Source organism: Drosophila santomea, chromosome 2L (genome assembly GCF_016746245.2).
Source record: "Drosophila santomea strain STO CAGO 1482 chromosome 2L, Prin_Dsan_1.1, whole genome shotgun sequence".
Lineage (NCBI taxonomy): Eukaryota > Metazoa > Arthropoda > Insecta > Diptera > Drosophilidae > Drosophila > Drosophila santomea.
In genome coordinates this window covers 7,850,940-7,872,115 of record NC_053016.2, presented here as the reverse complement: position 1 = coordinate 7,872,115, position 21,176 = coordinate 7,850,940, and the positions used below count along the sequence as shown (strand labels likewise).

At 44.3% G+C, this 21,176-nt stretch overlaps 1 protein-coding gene across 4 annotated transcripts; it reads right to left on the bottom strand.

The window, feature by feature from the left end:
• Window positions 1-2,158: 2,158 nt before the first annotated feature.
• On the bottom strand, window positions 2,159-20,391 carry LOC120458156 (homeotic protein spalt-major). 4 transcript variants are annotated; one of them, XM_039645710.2, is made up of 11 exons: window positions 20,021-20,391; window positions 19,565-19,965; window positions 19,294-19,433; window positions 18,993-19,144; window positions 16,321-17,992; window positions 6,887-9,590; window positions 6,051-6,214; window positions 3,729-3,990; window positions 3,434-3,666; window positions 3,148-3,345; window positions 2,159-3,036 (listed from the first exon to the last, which is right to left on the bottom strand). In XM_039645710.2, the coding sequence occupies exons 6-11, from the start codon at window positions 9,519-9,521 to the stop codon at window positions 2,683-2,685; spliced, it is 3,846 nt and encodes a 1,281-aa protein (XP_039501644.1). In that variant the 5' UTR covers window positions 9,522-9,590; window positions 16,321-17,992; window positions 18,993-19,144; window positions 19,294-19,433; window positions 19,565-19,965; window positions 20,021-20,391; the 3' UTR covers window positions 2,159-2,682. The 4 variants fall into 4 exon arrangements, with proteins under 4 accessions (XP_039501644.1, XP_039501642.1, XP_039501641.1 ...); XM_039645708.2 differs by lacking the exon at window positions 18,993-19,144; XM_039645707.1 differs by lacking the exons at window positions 18,993-19,144; window positions 19,294-19,433; window positions 19,565-19,965.
• Between the last annotated feature and the right edge of the window lie 785 nt (window positions 20,392-21,176).

The following is a 21,176-nucleotide window of genomic DNA, read 5'->3' as shown; positions in this document are numbered from 1 at the left end:
AAATTAAGATAAGCTTGCAAATAAAAGAAATGTATCTAATGGCTAGCAATGATTCTTTGGAAATAGTATTATAACATCCATATGTTTAGTGTGGGAGAATTGCATATTAATAAATATATGTATAATAAGAGGTTTTAATATTGAAATATTAAATATGTAATCTAAAATTCGAATATTAGTAGTTTCTTTGCCAAGAAAAATCCTAAAATAATATTATAACATCCAAGTGTTTAGTGTAGGAGAACTGCTATTAATAAATATATAATAACAGGTTTCAATATTGAAATATTAAATATATAATCTAAAATTCGAATATTAGTAGTTTCTTTGCCGAGAAAAATCCTAAAATAGTCGAATTAATTTATTTCTTTCAATATTTTACCAGAAGTTCAGTTCTCCAGTAGCACTAAACTGGGCAGCAATAAATCTTTGACATCGATACGCTGCGTTCCACGGACACTCGGGACTCGTTTAACTGGCGCCCAATTAGACACACTTCAAAGTTCGCTACGGTATGGCAGCGTGCTCTCTCTCCATCTTGGTGGCCATCAAACGAAGATTCATTTTCATAATTCGCCGAGCAACCGAGTAATAATATTCATACTGCGAAGTTGGGGCTGGCTGGGTTATTATTCATAGACCGATTTCGGACGACGCGTTGCATGCAGACAGAGTTAATTACGCGCACAGATCAAACAAATTGCACGCAGAATAAATATAAATGCATCACGAAGATAGAATCTACATAGGAGTGGATCTAGAAGCGAAATGAGGTTATTAAGATGCCCGACGGCTGCCAACCGGCGACGAATTATGATCATGAAAATGATGTCTGCGCACTTTTGGGGTGATCTTGAAATTTAGCCAGGGATCCCGACCAGACATGGCACAATTTCTCATCGCCCATTTCGCTGCAGGAGGCGGGGTTCCTTAACCGTTAGCAGCATCACCACCACCACCACCACCACCACCACCACCGACTTCCCCTTGTCAGTGCAAAGTTAATGGCTCCAGCCGTGGGGCTGTTAATAGTCGCAGATCTCCAACCCGCACTTTTTGCCATTCGAGACACTTTACGGCCGCATATGAAATATGTGCGCCCATGAAATGAGCTAAATTTCGCTAAATTTCTCGGGAAAAGTGCAACATTGTGGAAAATGGAATTGCCAACAAAGCAACATTCGTGCAAAACAGAGGGTTGCCATCTCCGGAGGTGTTTATATGCAAGTTGATGGCTCGAACTGCCTGAGTTTGTCTAATAAAAATGGTTAGGAGGGCATTTTCCATTTTGGGAGGGAATTTTCCATTAATCAAAAAATGCGGAGACTCGCACTTATTAATTATCCTCCATCATTTACTTAAATGAGTCGTACTTAAAGTCAAATAAATCTGTACTTTCAATTTCATTTGAGACCTTTCTGGGATGGTTATGCTGTGTTGTTCTCCTACTAAATTGTGAGTACCTCATGTAATTATTAGGTACTTAATATATGTTCAGAAATTACAGCTGCATTGTCTGCTATTGGTATCAATCTGTTATATATTTTTATATTATTTTCACCCTGTGCCCAACAAGTGCCACTCGCCCGGGAATATGGAGTACGATTCAAGTGCATCGAATCGAGTCTATATAGTCTATAGTCTATAGTATATAGTCTATTGTTGTGGCAGACAACGCCTGTCATATTTGGCGAACATTTATAATTTGCGGCGACATCAAGTTGTTGCGGTCTAGAAATTATTATTTGTGGCATTGTCGTCGCGTCGCGGGAAGTAGAGGCAGTGCCAAAATGACAAGGGAATAATTAAAAGTTGGGCGACAACGCAGCTAGCGATCTGCGAGACACTGAGATACTTTGACCAAACCCATGTCTGGGCAAATGAATCAAAAAGAAAACATCTGTTTGGATGGCGGGGTGGTGGGAAATGATGCCTTGCCTCTTGGCGAGGGCGTCTTGGCGAAGGGAATGGGATGATGAATGGGATGCGCGTGGCATGTGGCACGATCGAAGGAGGCGCACTTACCAAAGCTGCCAATTTGCATGAATTTATTGAATCCATCGTAAATGCGATCCCCAATTCCGATTCCACTCGGAATGCTGCCCACTTCCCGGAAAAGAAACGTCACGGAGTTTTCTTTGCAATTTCGCATGCCGGCTTTATTTTTGATCATTTTTGTCGCGGTGTTTTGTTTTTCGGGGTTTCGATTTCAATTTTTTATATGCAACTACCACAGTTTACATTACGTGTACGTGTATTAATCGGTATATGTATTTAAATATATCTAGGTATAGCCATAAAATTAGTTAAGTTCCGACCTCGCAGCCTGCCTGATCCGGTTGAAGAGATTTCTCCAGCCAAGTTCGTTCCTCGATCCGCTATTTTTACAACTTACCGGCTAAACTTAATGCATTTAAATGCCTTGAAGATCGCTATCAATTAACCGTACTATGTATATATATATATATTTGTATATATATGTATAGACACAAAGGATATATTCGTATAAGTGTGTGGGTGGTGTTTGAGTTTGTGTCAGTGCTAGTTGAAGCTTAGCGTAGGGTAATGCTCAAGATATGTACTCCACAAAAACCATGTGTGTTCCAAGACTAAGATCTCATCAGCTCCTCCTCCTCCTCCTCCTGCTCCTCCTGCTCCTCCTCCTTCTCCTGCTCCTCCACGTTACTTCTCCGCATCTCTGGACTCTGATTCCTCGTTGTCCCCGCCAGTGGCCTCCGCCTCAGCCGGATCCTCCTGCTCGTTGTAGCCGCCCATGGACTCGTTTTGATTGCTCTCCACCTTGATGCGGCTCAGTGGATGCCAGATATTGCCGGAGCCCTCCTCCTCCCGCAGGGCAGGGCTCTGAGCCGGCTCCGGCGTGGGTGACTTGCTGCTGCTCCTCCGCTCCAGGCCGTAGGGATGCTGGGCCAGGAAGCCTGGGAAGCCGAGGAGTCCGGGCGGATAGGGATACTTTCCGCCGTTGGCGAAGGGAGGCGGGGGAATATTGGGAAAGGCGCCGGGACTGAGTTCCCCAGGCTACATGGGAAAAAAAGTTACAAAACAAGCAACAAATTCCAGATAAGATAATATAAATAGGTATATAAACTAGGTATATAATGAACAATAGAAGTGCAATCTTAAAATCACCTTTGGGGGCAATCCGTTGAAGAAGGGCGGCAGGTAGGGAAAAAAGAGCTCCGGCCGTCTCTGCATGAACTCCTGCTCTGCACTGGATCCAGGATGAGCTTGGCCCGAGTTCGGACCAGGTCGCATGGGTAGCTCCAAGGACATTCGACGACCACGCCGCGAAGTCGGATTCGTCCACATGTGAGTGCCCATATGGACCTAGAAATCGATAGAGATCCAAAAGGAGACAAGCAGGAACTCAGTTGAGGACAATGCTGGATGGATAGGAGGAAAGTCTAGACTGTACCTTGAGATTGCCCTTGGTGGTGAAGGCCTTCTGGCACACATTGCACTGGAAGGGCTTATCGCCGGTGTGGGTGCGCATGTGGATCTGGAGAGCGGAACTGGAACTGAAGTTCCTCCGGCAGACGTGGCAAAAGTGCTTGTTGTTCACCGGAGGATCCAAGCTGGAGGTCGGAGGTCCTGCGGACATCAGAGCCTGCTGAAAGTCGAGGGGACTGGCCGGAAAACGATGGGCATCTAATGAAGAGAAGCACTTAGGATTGCGGAAAGCAGCTCGATTAACTTCGCTAGCGACTTACGCAGCTGCATCTTCATCAGGGACTGCTCCGCATCACCGGCCTCCTGGTGATAATTGGAGGCGGCTGCGGCGCCAGATCCTTCTCCAGCCGAAGCCCCCTCCTCCACCAGCAGCTGCTCCTGGTCGGGATCTTCTTTGATGGACGTTGCTGGGGGATTTTCAGCGGGAAAGGGCGGATTGGATGCCTCCGGCAACTTGTCACCCGACGACGAGGACGACGACGAAGGCGGCTTCTTTGCGAACAGATTTGGATTGAGAGTGAGCTGAAATGCGATGAGGTCGAATATTACAGGGCGAGATACTTTCTGCGACGAGCAGAATTGCGCTAATTTCTGCGCATTTTCGGTTAAATGTGGCGTTCACCCCGATGCAGCAGACTCGCGCCTCTTAATAATCTTATTTTCGCGGAGAGTGAGAGGCCAAAAACATAATTTACAATTTTACTATGCCATCGCGTGTAATAATGGCAACTAATTATCTCGCGCAGACGTTGCCGCCGGGTCTCATATTTTTATGGCAAAACAATTGTTCGCCGCAAAAGGGGAATCTCTGTGTGCGAGGGCAGCCAACTATCCGACTATGTACTGCAATGTTCTGGTGTCCGCAGCAGACGCGACGAACAAAAGATTAAATAATTTTGCATAAAGCGTAGCATAATTTATTTGCATTGAATGCATCGCACACACCGTCACCGATCCGGCACCGGCTCCTCTATATCTCTCTCAAACCAAACCCGATCCTCTACAGCCCCCGAAAAGCCCTTCGTTTTCATCATTTCAATGTGGCGATCCAGAGTGAAAACATACCAGACGCAGTCGTAAATTTCGCATCATCATAATGCATTCTCGTGATTACTTAAGATTTTTGAATCATTTAGAAATTTCAAGCCCAAAAGATGATGCCGATTCCCAGCCCCAAAACCCCAAACCCCATTGCCTGTCACAATCCCATGCAGATGGGAGTATGGGACGCACCCGATCCGATGTGCGTCTGCTCTAGATCATCAACAATGTGCTAAGCGAGCACAACGGAACGTGGCCGCTCCTCAGCCAAAGAAGTACAAATGCAGTCTGTCCCAGAACTTGGAGGGGGATTGGGGAAAAGGGGGGATGATGCCAGCAGAGACTTGCTGATTACCAACTGAAAATGTTATGACATTTACACTGCACTTGCTTTTTGGCCACAATGGGGAACGCAGCACAGGAGCGGTTCAAGCGAACAAGGTTTACAGCCAAAACTAAAGTTATTATTTATAGCTTTTTATAAATTGTATCTTCAACTGTTTAAATTCCGTTCCTGTGCGTAGACACTAGGTTTCAGTTTTGGAATTACTCCAAGAATGTAAGCCATAATGAACGATGTCATTAGTCATAGAGAGACAATGCCGCACTGCGTGCCCCATCCCCGGCCAGAAATAAATATTAATACTCGCATTTGTACTTAAATTATGGGCAGCCACCGCAGAACCACTCCATCCGAACATCGGAGGACTTTAATAAATAATTGGCATTGTTGGGCGATGTAATCCGGGCACTTAGCTCTGAGCTCTGAGCTCCAGAGTTGAACCTGTGGTGAGTCTGGGCTTGCAGCCCCAACTTGGTCGATTGGAGGCTGCAAAGCGGAACGCCAACAATTAAGGCCAAGCTATGCAAGTTGGCCACAAACTTTTTCCATAGTAATACCCAGCCAGTGACGAACACGTCGCGCAATTAATAATGTGCTCATAATTTGTATGGTCGCGGCCAAAACGGGCCGTGTGCTCCATCCATATTTGGCGAAATCGAGACAACCCCAAGGAGCGAACTGAACCCGTGAACATTTTAATTAATCATGACCAAGGCAAAACTCTCACTGCCAGATGGCACTGGTTCTCAAAGCGAGAGTTGCGGCGGGATTAGGCTAGTTGGCTGTGATGTAAGTGCTCCCCATATTGGGGCAGGGAATGCTGCTCAGTGGTTAACTATGGAAGTGATTAGTGGGTTGCGTCGGAAAGGGAAATCTCACCGGGCAAAATAAGTGGGGTTGGTGTTGGTAACGCGTAATGAAGCACTAATTTCCGAGTAGTCCGTCTTGTTATTGCGGAAAAATGTTAATACTTGCACATAATTTATATAGATAAAAATATTCTTCAGGATTTTTCAATAAGTGCAATAGCGCAATAGTGACCTTCGTTACTACGTGGGCTACCTTATTAGATTCGACTTTTTCAAAACTAAACACGCGAATTCTTCAGGATTTTTAAAAAATTGCAATAGTGCAATAGTGACCTTCGTCACTACGTGGACTACCAATCCCTTATTAATTTCGATATTACCAGACTTACCTTTGCTCCATACGGCGATCCTCCAGCATCGCTGCACTGTGGGCGGTGGGCGTGGCCCGTCGCCGGTTCTTTGGCATGTTCGCTCTGCAAATGGCTCTCCAAGGCGGCCAAGCTGGGCAGCATCTTGAAGCAGAGATTGCACACATTGGGGGGCGGGTGCAGACCTGCAGATAAGGGGGCGGAATGCAGACAAAGAGTTACTTGCGAGGTCAGTGGGGGACACATAATTCCCGCCACGTGCTGCCGAATGTGCAGATCGCTGCGATCGGAGATATAATAAATATCCATCCGCGTAAAAGGTTGTGACATAATGAGGCGACAGATCGCTGCTCGATCCGATCGCTTCTGCCTTTTGCGCCACGTTGCGGGAATGCGCCAATGTTTATAAATAAATTGCGGAATTTGGCATAGGCATATATCAGACATGGATTGGGATGGATCTGGGTGGAGCGGTGGTGGTGCGAAGTGCTCGGCGGATGCTTTGTCTCGGTCCAATTGAGTTATGTCGCAGATTTATCGCACATCGCACTTCCACTGCGAGTTGCTTGGCAAACGCTGACGGGGTCAAAGGTGGCAGACAAAGCGGCTTTGTCATCTCGCATCCCAGGAAGAGGCGGCCAACAGATACGCAATTTGCCGGATTTATTTTTATATCTTCGAACGCGACAAAGCGCAAACTACAAGCTTTTAATTAGCTGGGCAAATGCATAGTGAAGTAGCAAAGCAATCAAGATCTTTTCAAGCGCTCTAAGTGTATCAGATATTTTAAAATACCCTCAACTATAATATTTTAAAAAACCCCAAAAAAGTAAGTTAATAGAGTAAAGATGACTTACCCATAAATCCAAGTGGACCAAAGGGCAGCAGGGGAAATTTGGCGTGCGCGTGACCTAGTGCGTGCATTTCCTCGCGAGCAGCTGCCATGAGCAGAAGATTGGGAGGCATGGGCATTCCGAGCATGGGCAGACCCCCATTTCCAGGTCCCCCGCCAGCAGCTCCGTTGGCCAGTCCAGTGGCGAAGATGCGACCCGAGCTCGAGGAGGGTGAAGAGAGATCCATGGCGGGCATTTCCCCACTCTCGCTGCGCCCGCCAGTTAGATCTGGATTTGAGTGGGATCTCTCATCGGAGCCATCGTTGGGAATCCTTCTCTCCCGATCCCGCTCCCGTTCCCGTTCCCGCTCCTTCTCCCTATCCCGCTCCCTTTCCAGGGGATGCGGCGTGGCCGTGGCTGCACTGGAGTTATCTCTGGAGTCATCGGTGCTGTCCATGGTCATAAACTCATCAAAGTCTCCGCCCTGCGAGGACTCGGATCGCTGACCCGAGTGATCCGATATGGTGGTGGAGAAGTCCAAAGTATCCGAAGTGCCCAGCGACTTGTTCGAGTTTTGATCTTCGATGCCCAAACGTTCAGCCTCGCCGGGATTGGTGGCAGGAGCTCCCTGCCCGCCGCTGCCATCGTCCATGGTGTGGATGCGAATGTGCTGCTGCAGGATGATGCCGTTGGAGAACTTCTGGTGGCACACCGGGCACTTGAACTGACTCCTCATCGGCGGCTTGATCTTGTGTATGCTCATGTGGGCCTTCAGATTGCCCTTTGTGGCAAAAGCCCTGCCGCAGATCTTGCAACGGAACGGACGCTCGCCGGTGTGGGTGCGAATATGCATTTGCAGGGAGCTGCGACAGGACATGACCTTCTGGCAGAAGATGCACTGGTTGGGATCAGTCAGCTTGTTCTCGATGTTGTCCACCAACTGCTGCAGCTTCGAGGTCTCCGACGTCTTGTCGATCTCAATCAGATCCTCCCACGACTTGTCGATGATGCGCTCCATTTGCGCCAGAGAGTACTCCGCCGGCTGTGCCTCTCTGCTGGCGGAGGAGCGTCTCACCAGCTTGGCTATGTGCAGGTGCTCGACCAGATCGCGTTCCCTATCCTCTTGCGGCGGACTTACCGCACTTGTCTGTCGCTTCCGCACAGATCCATTTCGCCGCGACGAGGTCACCACCGGCTTGGAGAGCTCCTTTTCAGGCTTCTCTGATGACGGCACTGGTGCATCTGTCTTCACTTCTTTGGGTGTCTTGACACGCTCCACGGGTGAGTGGGACTTCTCCTTTTCCTTCGCCATTGGCTTGCTGAGATCTTCTGCCTGCGCAAGTGGAATCTCCTGCCTGATCTCTTCTGGCTCCTCCACTTGATTCTGAACCGGCTCTTGACCCCCAGGAGTCACTGGGGGCGCAAAAGGCAGGCGAATGGGATACTGCTCGCCCTGGACTTGCCCCTGACCCGAATGCCCCACGTTGGGCGCCACTCCTGGTGGCAGCAGCATTGGCGGAAATATCTGCGTATGCCGCTGGTAGTGCACCTTCAGATTGCCTTTCGTGGTGAATTTACTGCCGCAAACATTGCAAACGAATGGACGTTCACCAGTATGTGATCTCAGATGTATCTGCAGGGCCGAGTAGCTGCCAAAGATCTTGCCGCAGTACTTGCAGCGATGCTTGAAGATCTCACCGCGACTTTGTGCCTCCTTGGAGGCATACTCCGAGTACTCCTCTTGCATCTGAGCAGCGTGTAAGCTCTGGGATGCGGAGTCGAGGACCTCCTCCGTTCTCCGTTGCAACATCTCCAGGCAGTTGGGCTCGTTGGGAGCCGGCGGGGGATCGTGGTTGGTGATGATGCTCGATGCCAGGCTCGAGCTTATGTCGCACATCATGGATTGGTAACCCTCTGACTCTGCCTTTCTCTCCTCAGTTCCCCTCTTGTCAGTCTTTATATTCTCCTTCTGCTCCCGATCCTGATCCTGCTTTGACTGCGGACCCTGCTCCAGCTCCACCTCCTCCTTCAGTCCATTGGTGGGCTGCTTTTTGGGCTCGGGCTCTGCCTCCGGCTCCGGCTCCGGCTCCTCCTCCTCATCGCTGTGAGATGGCCTGCCCAAGGCGGCTGCCTCGGCCCTTTTCAATTGACTCTGCAGGTGTTGGATGAGCTGTAGCTGCATCAGATGCTGCCGCTGCACATTAAAGATGGTGGACTGCACCATGGCCAGATCGGCGGACTGGTGGTTACCCGCCATCGCAGTGGCCGCAAACTGGGCCACCGCCACTTTGGTATGTTGTAGAGCCTCCAGCGACACGTGACCACTGCCCGGCAGTGATTCCCGACCGCCGGACGAGATCAGCGAGAGATCCAGTGCCTCGTTGCTGTTCTCCGGCTCCTGATCCTCGGCGCGCTCCTCGGCCATTTCTCTTTCCGTATCGGATTCCGGCACCGCTTCCGTGTCCATTTGCGGCTCGGTACCATTGTTATTGCTATCCGCGTCCAGTTCCTTGGCCAGCAGGGTGTCTCTATCCCTGTCCCGATCGCGATCTCGATCTCGATCCCTGTCCCTATCCCGGTCCCTCTCCCGCTCGCCGCTGCCGCTCCTGGTGCCACCAGTTCCACGGTAATTGATGCGGTTGCGAAATATTGAACACATTATCCTCTCGATCGGAAGCGCTCACCTCCTGATCCCAATTGCCGCTGAAGTCTGATCATGGACTGCACCCTGGCAACGAAAGGGGAGAAGATATAGGAAAATGTTGTAAAAAACGCACACTTCCCCATTTTTTCCCAACAGCAACACTGATCAACAAAAAAACAGTGCAAAACAATTAAAATAACGAAAGGGAAAAATATGAATGTGGTAAAATACATGTTAAAAGATCTACATAACATAATTGGGTAATTGTATTTAAAGTATTAGAACTCAAATATTAGAATCAGGAAAAAGTCCAGCTGGGCAGTGTTATTTGCCGAGATATATGCATATGGCCGGATCGTCACGTAAGGAGTGCCCGGTCAGACTTTATGATAAATTTTTGAATATATGAATAGCGGCGTGTCGCAATTTTAGACGTTGAATAAATGAACAGGGCGCATATGGTTAGTCGCGTATAATTTAATAGTAGTCCACGGTCTGGACTCGCGGCTGGAAAGACAATTTAGATATTACGGAGATTGTCGTGGACTCTTGACCGGGTTTGGAGGAACCGAAAAGAGTTTTGCATCAACCGTTCGCATGTGAGGGGGTAATTTATTGATTTATTACACGGAATCACTCAGCATAACTTTGGGCCTACCTAGATGATTGAATTTTTGTCTCGAATCTCTCGAATTATTCCACCTAATTTAACTGACGCCGGCAGATATCGGCTATCGGCTATCGACTTATAGACCCACTACCCGCTCAGGTTAATCCGTTTGTCGTGCACCAAATGGAATGACCACCCTCACGTATTGCGACACAGCATTTTTACCTACAAGGAAACACCTGAGTTGATCCCATTGTTAGACAGCTCCCCAGTATATCCCTCTACACGGAAGTTCGATACTTTCTTTCCTTTCGCCTATCAGGTTTTGTGGTAAAACTGGGAAAGTCCAGAGCTAGTCGTGTATTGGATCGCCTTCTGGTATAGAATTGTCGTCCTGCGATGAGGATAACACAGCGAACTCCCAGATACCACCAGTTATTCATGTACTTCCTGGTGGCTGGCATCCTGGATCGAACTTGACTACGAATTTATACACATTCTGTCGGACATGCGATGGCATATGAATGGCCAAGTTGGGGGTGTACACTATAGTATCTACCTTGGTTGCCCAATATGTAGCAACTAAAGTGTTCGATGTATGCGGCGCATAAATTTCGTGGCAAATCGATTTCAACATAATTCCACACCGTTTCTGAGTTACACTTTCAACAGGGCCACAAATTCTCGATTCCCCCAAAAATCCCCCGAATCCCAGAAGCTCCGAAAATAAGGCTTGCATGGCTATCCCATCCGCATTACGGCCGATTGCTTTATGATTATTTCCCGGCAATTAAGACAATTTATTGGCAAAGGTAAACACTTGCCAGATACAGATGCAGATACAGATAGAGATACAATAGTAGCCGTACTCGGATGCGTGGCCATATCGATTCGACGCACTCGAACTCATCGACGCACACACATATCGACTCCACTATTTCTATCAATGGGCGATGGGCTAATCGGAAATCAATTTGTTTAATGGAGAGCAGGGGAGAAGGGGTTGGAGTTGGCCTCCAAGAATTGAAGTCTGAGCGCCTGAGCGAAAGTGTTAACCGAAAGCTAAGTGAGCCGGGCCACAACTTATTCCACTTGAGCTGATTTCTTGAGCGATTTACGCACAGCCAAAAACATAAAACTTCCGCAATTGCCACGGCAACCCATCTCCCTAGAAGCTTCAAGAAGTTCCCCAAGTCTGCGGTGGGATTCCATCAAAAAAGTTTCAAGCTTTCGTTTCCATTGTCACGGCACGGAAAAGCCAAGGGAAAATTGGAATAGCCCAAGAGTTTCCTGTCAGCAGGTGGTCCCAGCCTCTCGAAAGGAACTCTAAATCTATCGGATCTCATAGGTGCGGTCTTTCAAGCAAATTCCGGAATCAACACGGCGTCAATCATTCGTTCAAATCGTGAATTATGGTTGCGTATATATGTATCTGCTGTCTTACTTCTCCACCCGAAGTTTGCTTTAGCGGATATTGATCAAAACTCATTGCAATTGGCTTGATTGATTGATGGCCCAGTGCATATATCCGGGGCCAATTGGCTTGCTCTGTTTTGGGAGCCATCGAATGAATGAACCCGAATCCGAATCCAACGTAAACAGACACTTTGGAAGTCTATCGGGGCGTAAGGGAAATGGGATCTTGATTGAAGTCTGTTGTTTCAACCGTCGATCGAACACGAAAGACTGCCAGTCCATCGACGGACATCACTTTATTGGGAGATTTTCGGGCAGAAAGCGCCAATTCTGACAGACTGACGAAAATTACAACGAAATCAACGTATCTAGTACGGATAAATGACAACTAGCCAGTAAATATCAACTAATAAAGTTATAGCAGAACTTCTTTTTAAGTCATTATTAGGAATATTTACTATATATTGGCCAAGCAATGCCCATATATGTAGTGCATAAAAACTTCTCCAGGTATTTCCCACAAAAGCGTGATTCATTTGAGAGGATTGTGTGATAAATAGCCACTCCAGTTCCACCTGACATGTGCCAAGCTTATGGAAAAACTCCCGCAAAAGGTGAACCTCAGCCCCACGCTTTTTTTTCCTCCCACCGCATTGACTTTCCCGAAAAAAGCCAAAGAAAATATGGGAAATAAAAACGGTTGAGGTTGAGGCAGCGAAAAAAAAAGTGGGAAATTGTTTGAGGCAAATTTATGAGCTTCGCTTAAGCAAGGCAACTGCGTCTGGTTTCATATGTATGTATGTGTATTTGTGTGTATGTATAACATAAAGTCATGGGAAGGGGTGGAGAGGGGATTTAAAGCCACTTCGGCATTGACCATTTTGCATAAAAGCCTCTGTTCCCAAACGAAATTATGTCCGTGGCAAAGGGGCAGCCAATGACGACAACTCGTTGCCAGTTGAGAATTCCCATTTCCTGGGCTCCCTTACAAAATGTCTGCAGAATTTATTAAGCTGAAAAAATTTTATGAGTGGAATTGGTATAATTTTCATATAATTTTTGAGAAGCAAGCGAAATGGAACGCTGCCAGCCAGACGGTCACTTCAACCAGTTGAGCCCAGCGGGGGGTTAAGCGCCACACACACACCTCTAGTGTGCTAGTGTGTGTGTGCTTGCGTATCTGTGTGGGGCATGCAAAGGGCTGTTTGTATGTGTGTGTGTGAGTCCGTGGCAAGAAAAAGGGTCTGCAATAAATGAATGGCCTGGGAAGAAGGCAAATTCAGAGGCAACTTCAGATAGCCAGACTAACACACACACACACACAGATACACGCTGCTCACACAGATACTGCACACAGACAGGGGAGTCCGGTGCGAGGAGAGCTTGTAGATGAATTTGTATTGTTTTGCATTTGCTTTTGGGGCGCTACTTTGTTTTTGGCTCCGCTTTCCGCTCTCCTTCCTCTCCATTTCGTTTTTGTTTGAAAGGAATAATACAGGGTTGGTGGAGTTGTTAAGCTGCCATTGCAAACAATTAAAATCATAAGAGACGCACATAAATTATTCATGGCTTAATCTAAAGTGGACAATCTATGCAAAGTACCGGGCCACTCACACAGTCACATTCTCTCACACACACACACACTTGTGTATTTCTGGTCGGACACTTGTTTATCCCCCTGCCACGCCCCCCTGCGCCGCCCACACACGGGAATTGGCCATTTTTGATATTTTGCCAATCCTCGCCCCTCTCTCGCCAACTTTTAATTACTCATAAACGAAGGAAATAATTGCATTCAAGTAGCCACCTTTTGTTATTTGGGATTTGCGTTTGGTATTTATGCTTAGCTATTATTTTTGGCACTTAAAATCAATAAGATAAACAGAAGTTTGTTAGGAATTTAAATTTAAGTTATTTTTGTAAGTTAAACGATGATGTTTTTTAATTAATAATGATTCCAAATTTAAGTTCCTCTGAACTTTTAACATTTTACTTCCTTATCACAACAGTTTAAATTGCTTGCATTAATTTATCCATGTGTTTTAGATTCTTCAATTATAATGAAATATAAATTTCCAATTACTATTACTATTTTTTAAATTCATTTTCTACAATAGGATCAATTAAAAATAAATTAAAATGCTTTTATCGTATCGAATTACAGTGTTAATTGGGCTCTATATATTATCAAGTTTACTCAAGTTATAATTAGACATTCCGCCGCCAGTCATGTAGATTGGGAATTTAATCAAATTTACTAAATCGCTTTTGTTATTAATTCAGTCGAATTTGTTCGTTTCCGTAACTCAACGCGAACTGGCCCTGCCCAAATTTGTTTTGATGAATATGAATTGAATTTGGTTTATTACCCCGATAGAGAACTATAAAAAGGCAACTCAAAATCGGGCAGGTTCTAATAGAATTTTAGAATGGCATTCAACTAATAAATTTGCGCGGCGAATAAGCAATAAAATTCAATATATGCGGTTTATCGAATTAGCGAGCGGAATTAAATTGAAAATTCACAATTCACAAATGCAGAAATGCATGATATGGCTGAATATTCGAGGACCTTAAATCGCGAGGGGGGTGAAGAGAGCGAATGGGATTTAGATGGATTGATATATAGACAGATATGTAGATTCGCATGTTCGGCGTGGCAGCTTCAATGGCCCACATTACAGAAACACGCTGCGAATAATAAAAGCATTTTCGCCAAATATTCGCATTCAAAAGCAACGAAATATGCCGAGCACTATGGTGGTGGTGAGGGGTAGGGGGGTGTATCTGATAGATACATTTCTTTTATACAGCCTCTATGGCCGCACATTTCTGTCATAACACGAAATATTTCATCAGCTTGGCTCGCTTGTTTTTTTTTTGGTACCGCGTCGTGTATTTATTATTAAAATGAAAATGAAAATAAATTTTATATCAAATATATTCAATCCATAGCTGGGGAGGCGGTGTCACGAGGGGGGTGGGAAAAGCCAAATGGTAGGCGAGAAAAATGAGAGATAGACTGACTAAAGTGCTTCGAATTTTTACAAATGAATTTATTGCCAAGCCAACGAGCAAGAAACTTGAAAAAATACACACGCTCTTGGTCGTTGAAATGAAATCGCGCGTCCCATAAATTAATTAAAGCAATAAAACAATAAATGCACAAGGAAAGTTCCTCAGCCCCTGGTCATACGTCTTCATATCGTTGTATCTATGTATCTTTGTATCCTACTTGCAGCTAAGTGCATTTTTCATGCCGCACATGCGCTGCATCAATTGATTGAACTGCTCTAACTCATCTCGCTGGATCCGTGTATCTTTGACACACTGACTTGACACCTGTCATCTTTTCTCCTGACCCCCCCGATGGGCAATGTCTCCGAAGGGCTTTCCCCACCCTCTGAGTGGGATTTCCCTCCGAGTTGCTGTGTTAATTTTGTTCTTGACATGTTCTTGTTTCTCTTCCTTTGGCCTGGCATATTGTTCGACTTGCTCATGTTGTTGTCATTGCATAACAAGCACACACACATCTCCTGTCATATCCTGGAGCCCAGACTCCTTACGCCCAAGTGCCCCGCCTCCTCGACCCCTTGACCCCGCCCACCGTTCACCGACCACCTTTGGGGCACAAAGCAGTTGTATTTATGTTGGCTTTGACATAAGCTCAACATGCAACTTTCGGGCTGCTCCGTTGCAGTTGCATGTCCTCGCATAAAGTGCCAAAGTTAAATAATCCTGGCTCCAGGATCCAGTATCCAGTATCCAGGATCGGGGAAATGGGGCCGGGAAATGGCAGAGGTGCAGCTCGGAAAAGCAGCCATGGGCTCAATTTCGATCTTCTGCAATATGTATGCCATATTTTGTGGGTTATTTGGATGGCAACTGGATTTCGTAAACATATAATCACATAGGTCAGTGGCAACGTATTTGTGTGCCTCATGGGGAGTCGACACCCATCAGGATTTAAGCAATATATCACCATTGGCTTAAACAGAATGCATAAATTTTAGATTTGCCCAAAATGTCTGTTGTTTCGTAGAGATTTGAGTAAAGAGAATGAGCTTTATTAAGTATAACAGATCAATATTTGTAAAATAAATAAAAGGAAGGAGATTTAAGTCTCTGTATTTATAACTCGACCATATATCTATTTGCACATGTTTTCATTTCACTAATGTTTGTATTGTAAAATTCACCTGTTACTACATCTTATTTTTAATTTAAATTTCAAAAAGAAAATATCTTCAACCCATCTTATTTGGTATACATAAAAGAGTTTCATATCCTAGTAGTTTTTCACAGAAAATGTTGATTTGTTGTAGAGTTTATGCCCTTTAATGTAAGTACTTGAATTCGCTTTTCCAAAAACTATAAAATTTATTTAAATATTTCTCTAAGGAATTGTCGTATCATTCTCGTTTACTGCGTTGTAACTTTCACAGCATTCAGCTTAGTTATTGTAATACTTTAATAGGTTTGCTTTATGTAAAAATTGTTATTAAAAATATTTTTTTTAGTTTTTTCACTGTTTGGGTGGTAAAAATCCTATCTTAATAACATTACTAAACTAATTTGTACATGCAAAGCTGCAGAAAAGCACCCGTAAAAATTACTTGCTTGCTGGAAATAAAATAAACTCAAGTCATAAAAATAATTTTCATTTTTATGCTACTAATTAATGGGCTGAAAACCACAGGGAAGATATTAAATATACATAAAATAAAGTTAAGTTAAGCATCCTTAAATGAAATGCTGTTTAAAATCGAGGAAATTATAGAAACTCACTTGGTTCTCGGCGCTTCTTGCTGCTTTTCCTCCTGATTTTGGCTATCCTTTAGTTACCATCTTTTGGCTGGCGTAAATTATCTCACAGATACCGACGGCAAAGCAGAGCGTTAGTTTTCGCACAGGATTGAGTTTATTCCGAAATCGAGTTTATTGCACACTAGCCCCCCTCTCGCCATCCCCCTCCCGCACACGCTCCTTCTCCTTCTCTTTCTTTTGTATTATTATTTGTTTGTTTTCAATTTTTTGGCTTGGCTGTTGTTGTTGTTTTTTGGGTTTCTGGCGAGTTACTTTTAAGTTGCGCGGTTTCCGACGTCGATTTTATGATTAATTAAACACGCGCGACCGCTCAGCCCACACACACACACAGCCACACTCGCACGCATGCCCCCGCCCCCCGCACGCACACCACTGCGTGTCCGTGTGCGCGAATACATACATACGAATGTGTATGAATGTGTGTATTTATGTTGCGGGGGCGGCGGTAATAAAAACGCACTGCGACACCGTTAGACTTTAAGTGGCAACGACTGGCAAATCTTTGCGGGCTTCCTGGACTCTCAGGCTCAGGATGAAACTCAGGCAGCGAGTTCTGGGAAAGGCGCTCTCGACTGGCAGGCTGCTTTTTGGCTCGCCGACTGAAACTATGGACTGATGAATCGAAATCGGAATCGGGAATCGAATCGGAATCTCGGGGCTGGAAGCGAAACGAGTCCGAAACCGAAACAGAAACAGAAACCGAGAAGCGACAAACTCGAAAGCCGAACCCCAGTAGTGTGGTGGAGCAAGCAAATGTCCTTTTTGGCGACTGCTGCTGCTGTTGCTGTTGCTGCTGCTGGTGGTGGTGGTGCTGCTGCTGCTGCTTCTGTGGCGAGTGGCGCCCCCGCGCGGTCGAAGAGAGCAAATGGCGGCAAATGGCGGCGACTGAGGCAGCGACGTCCTGCGAGCCGGAGCGTCGACGGCGCTCTATGGAATCGAATCGGAATCGGAAAAAAACAGGAGTCGCCGTCGTCGTCGCCCAGTGTGGCCGCCAAAATTCGCAGCAGCGAAAGCTTCTCTGCCGCTCTCCCCAACTGGCGCGCTCTCTCCGCCGCTCGCGCTCTGTCCCTGTTAAGCGCTAACAGCTGGGGAAGTGGCGTATAAGACTGCAGTTCGAATGTTACCGGCTGCTGTTAGCTTGCTAACCCTATAGCTGTGCTCCTCTAACCACTCGCTCTCTGTGACGGCGGCGAGAGAGTAAAAAAAACGAATAAAAAAAAAAGAGGCACATAAAGTAATTCAACGAAACGTCTTCGTTTTTTATGAACGTGCGCAGCGGATCGGCAAATAAATAAAAACGCATATATAGCAAATTATGACAACTTTAGGCGGAGCGACGTCGACGCAGGCCCTTATTTTCTTTACACACTTTTTCTTCTTCTTTTAAGAGACTGCTCGTTGGCTCGGCATGCCAATCATATTTTTCCTTTATGTGCTCTGCGGTCCTTGCCGCTCCTTTTATTTATCCATATTTCCCTTATGTCAGCTGCTTCTTCTTCTTCGTCGATGACGACGACGTCTTGGCCGCCGAATGTCCTTTTTCGCAGCAGGGATTTCAAATTGGCCAGCGATTTGCCGACGGGAATTTCACATGCTGGCACAATGAGTTCACTTGGCTTATGTATCTGAATATCTGAAATTACATAAAATGTATAATTGTAGTGAATAAGTAAATATTAAGAAACCTAAGCTGACAATATAATATTTAAATGATAATACAAAATGTATAAGTAAACACATATTTCCCTTATTAGAGATAAAACCCATTTGAAAGAGGAATTAAATTAACTCAATAATATTGAATTAAATAAGATAGTAACTTGGTTATAGCTTGTGACATAGATTTATAAAAAAGATTATTTTCCATTTCAAAACAGATTAATTCTGTGTCAACTGCAACTAGTATACTCTTTTCTATAAAACATAGAAAATGCTCACAAATTCTGAAACTTCTAAAAATAATCCCTCAGTTCGCATGAATTATACATGTATGTACGTTTGTCACACGATTACTGTAGCTTACATTCAACTCGATTCAAATCGATTTGATTTGATTTCAGTACGGTTCATTTCGATTGAGTGCATCACGTACCGCATGCACACACTATATGCAATGTATCTCGAAATCTGCATATTTAGGGGGAAGGGCCAACAGCTGGCACTTATGATTTACTAGAAAACCATTCAGTGGCAGCAACAATTTCAAAATGGCTGTGATAAAAATTGAATTGAAAATAAAAACGAACACGCAATGCAAACTGTGATGCGTTCCGCTTTCCCAACCACCGCGAACATCCCTACTTAAAAATGTAGATCCTGCCCACCTATACACACGTACATACATACATATGATATGATATCAAATAATAACTAACCCTCTCGCTTGATCCCTTCTATAGGATCATGCCAGTCTGTACAAGACCATTTAAAATGAAATTTTCATATTCCATGAGATATACAGAATTTTAGAAAAAGATGGCAGCATCGAGAGACAGAAAGTCTAAGAAGTCGTGCCCCCGCACCAGCATCATCTATCACAAAAGAATACCCCTAGAAAAAAGAAACCGATCCCATAACCCATTTGAAGTTTGCTTCAAAGATCTTCTCGTTTTTTAATAATCATGGCGGTGTACCTTCTTCTTCCCTCTCACTCCAACAGTGCAACAGAGCGAGACAGCAAGTAGCATTTCTATGCAAATCATTTCGAAACTCGTTTTCCATCCAACAATTTTTGATGACGCCGATTTGTCTCCACAATCATAAAAATCGTTAACGAAAACAGAAACTTTAAGGGAAAATCGTAGAATGATATAACGAGTGAGAGGGGAAAACAAATCAAAGCGATTTCCCGACCAGAACATAATTAAATTTTGGAATAAATTATTACTACACATTTTGAGCAGCAAATGCGACAAATCTTCGCTTGACCCTCACCTCAGGTTAAAACCAAACCAAAACCTTCAAGGAACCTGCGGAAGATCTTTTATATTTTCGGTTTCCCTCATTTTTTTCAACCATTTGCGATAAGAAAACGTGAGAAGGTTGGGAAAGGTTATGGGATGTTTCGGTGGGATCTGAAAAGAAAGCTGGTTCCATTATAATATACTTACTACATGAACCCTTTTTGGGAATTTTAGCTTTAAATAATATAATAATATTTCGGTGGGATCTGAGAGGAAATATGGTTCCATTATAATATACTTACTACATGAACATCATTTGGAAATTTTTACTTTAAATAATATAATAATATTTTGGTGGGATATGAAAAGAAAGCGGGTTCCATTATATGTAATATACTTCATTATTACTTTTTGGGAATTTTAACTTTAAATACCTATTTTAGTATTTATCTTACTAATATAGAAAAATTAGCATTTATTTTCTTTTAAATTATTTTTAATTAATTTTCATTCGTCACGTCTAACGGCCTAAATCATTCAGCACTTGGCCTAAAGTTAGCCTAACCATCTGCAACTTCAATAAAATGTAAAATGCACGTCGTTTGGTCAGGATCGATGGCTGGGTCTTCCATATATTATATCTCACGTGTGGGGGGAGGTGTAATAAAATAAATTGAAATGGAAATAGAAATAGAAATTAAATCTGGAGAAGTTCCCTATTTTTATTTTACTCGTTTGCCGTAAAATTAAGTACTTACGAGTACCGAAGGTTCCTTTGTCTTCGTGTGGGTCGAATGGGTTTCTAATTCGTTTCGTCTGATTTATGTTAACGATGACACATTCGGGGGAATCGATACGTTTTGAGGTTTCTGCTTCTTCAAAGGCCTATTTTGAATTTGAATACTCTTCTGCTCAAATTGCCTTTTTACGTGGTATAACTAATTTTCAGTGCATTGTATCTGTGACATTTTTAGTGTATTTTTAGGTGTTCTATTAGATATATTTGCTTTGAATTTTCAATTTATTTTCGTATTTTAACAAGTTATTGCAGTTTGTTTTTTCTAGAGACTAAAAATGTAAATTTACTAACTTGTTTTTAAATTTGACAGAAAATACATATCATACTTGAGGTTTACTTTAAATTTGAATACCGTTTTCTGGTCAGTTGTAGTTTACTCTGATGTATTTACCCTTTTATTTATTTCATATGCATTTGCTCTATTTTTCTTCAAACTTCGAACTCTCTTCCTAAAGGCTCTCTATTTTTGTTTATTTCAATTAGCCTTGTTTTGGTTTATTTAAAATACATAACCTTTCCTACAACCTGGCGCTCAAATTGAAGGAAATTTAATTCTTGCCGCAAAACACAGAGACAGAACCCGAAAACTGGGAGGCATTTAAGAGTTGACCTTGTCTCGGTGGGTGGATTGTGGGCGGTGGCGGTGGCGGGTTTTTGGCTCCGACGCTTTGGGCCATTTACCCGATTGCGTTTAATCGATTTCTTTGTAAACTGGAAACCAATGTCAACAGCCTCGCACAGATGAACAACTCACACAAATAAACAAATTTCCCGACGAAATTTTGCTCCTTTTCCGAGGGCGAAAACATTTACACACTTAAACGAAGCAAAAGAATTCCTTGTGGGGCGACATAAAATCTATATCGCTGGCAAAACTAAGAAATTCTAGTGCAAAGACAGTGAGGGAGAGCGAAAAGGACACAGTCTCGGGCCAGGACTTCCTACTTCCCCGTCCCCTGGAGCGTCTTTTTGCTTAGGTAAATACACAGTTCGCTTGTGCGAGGGAGAAGTGCAAAATGTATCTGCTGGATACATATCGAGTGTATCCAACCTAGTGTTGTCCTTTCTCGCTTGGCTCGCTGGGCGCCCATTTTAAAGTGCCTCCATCGATTTTT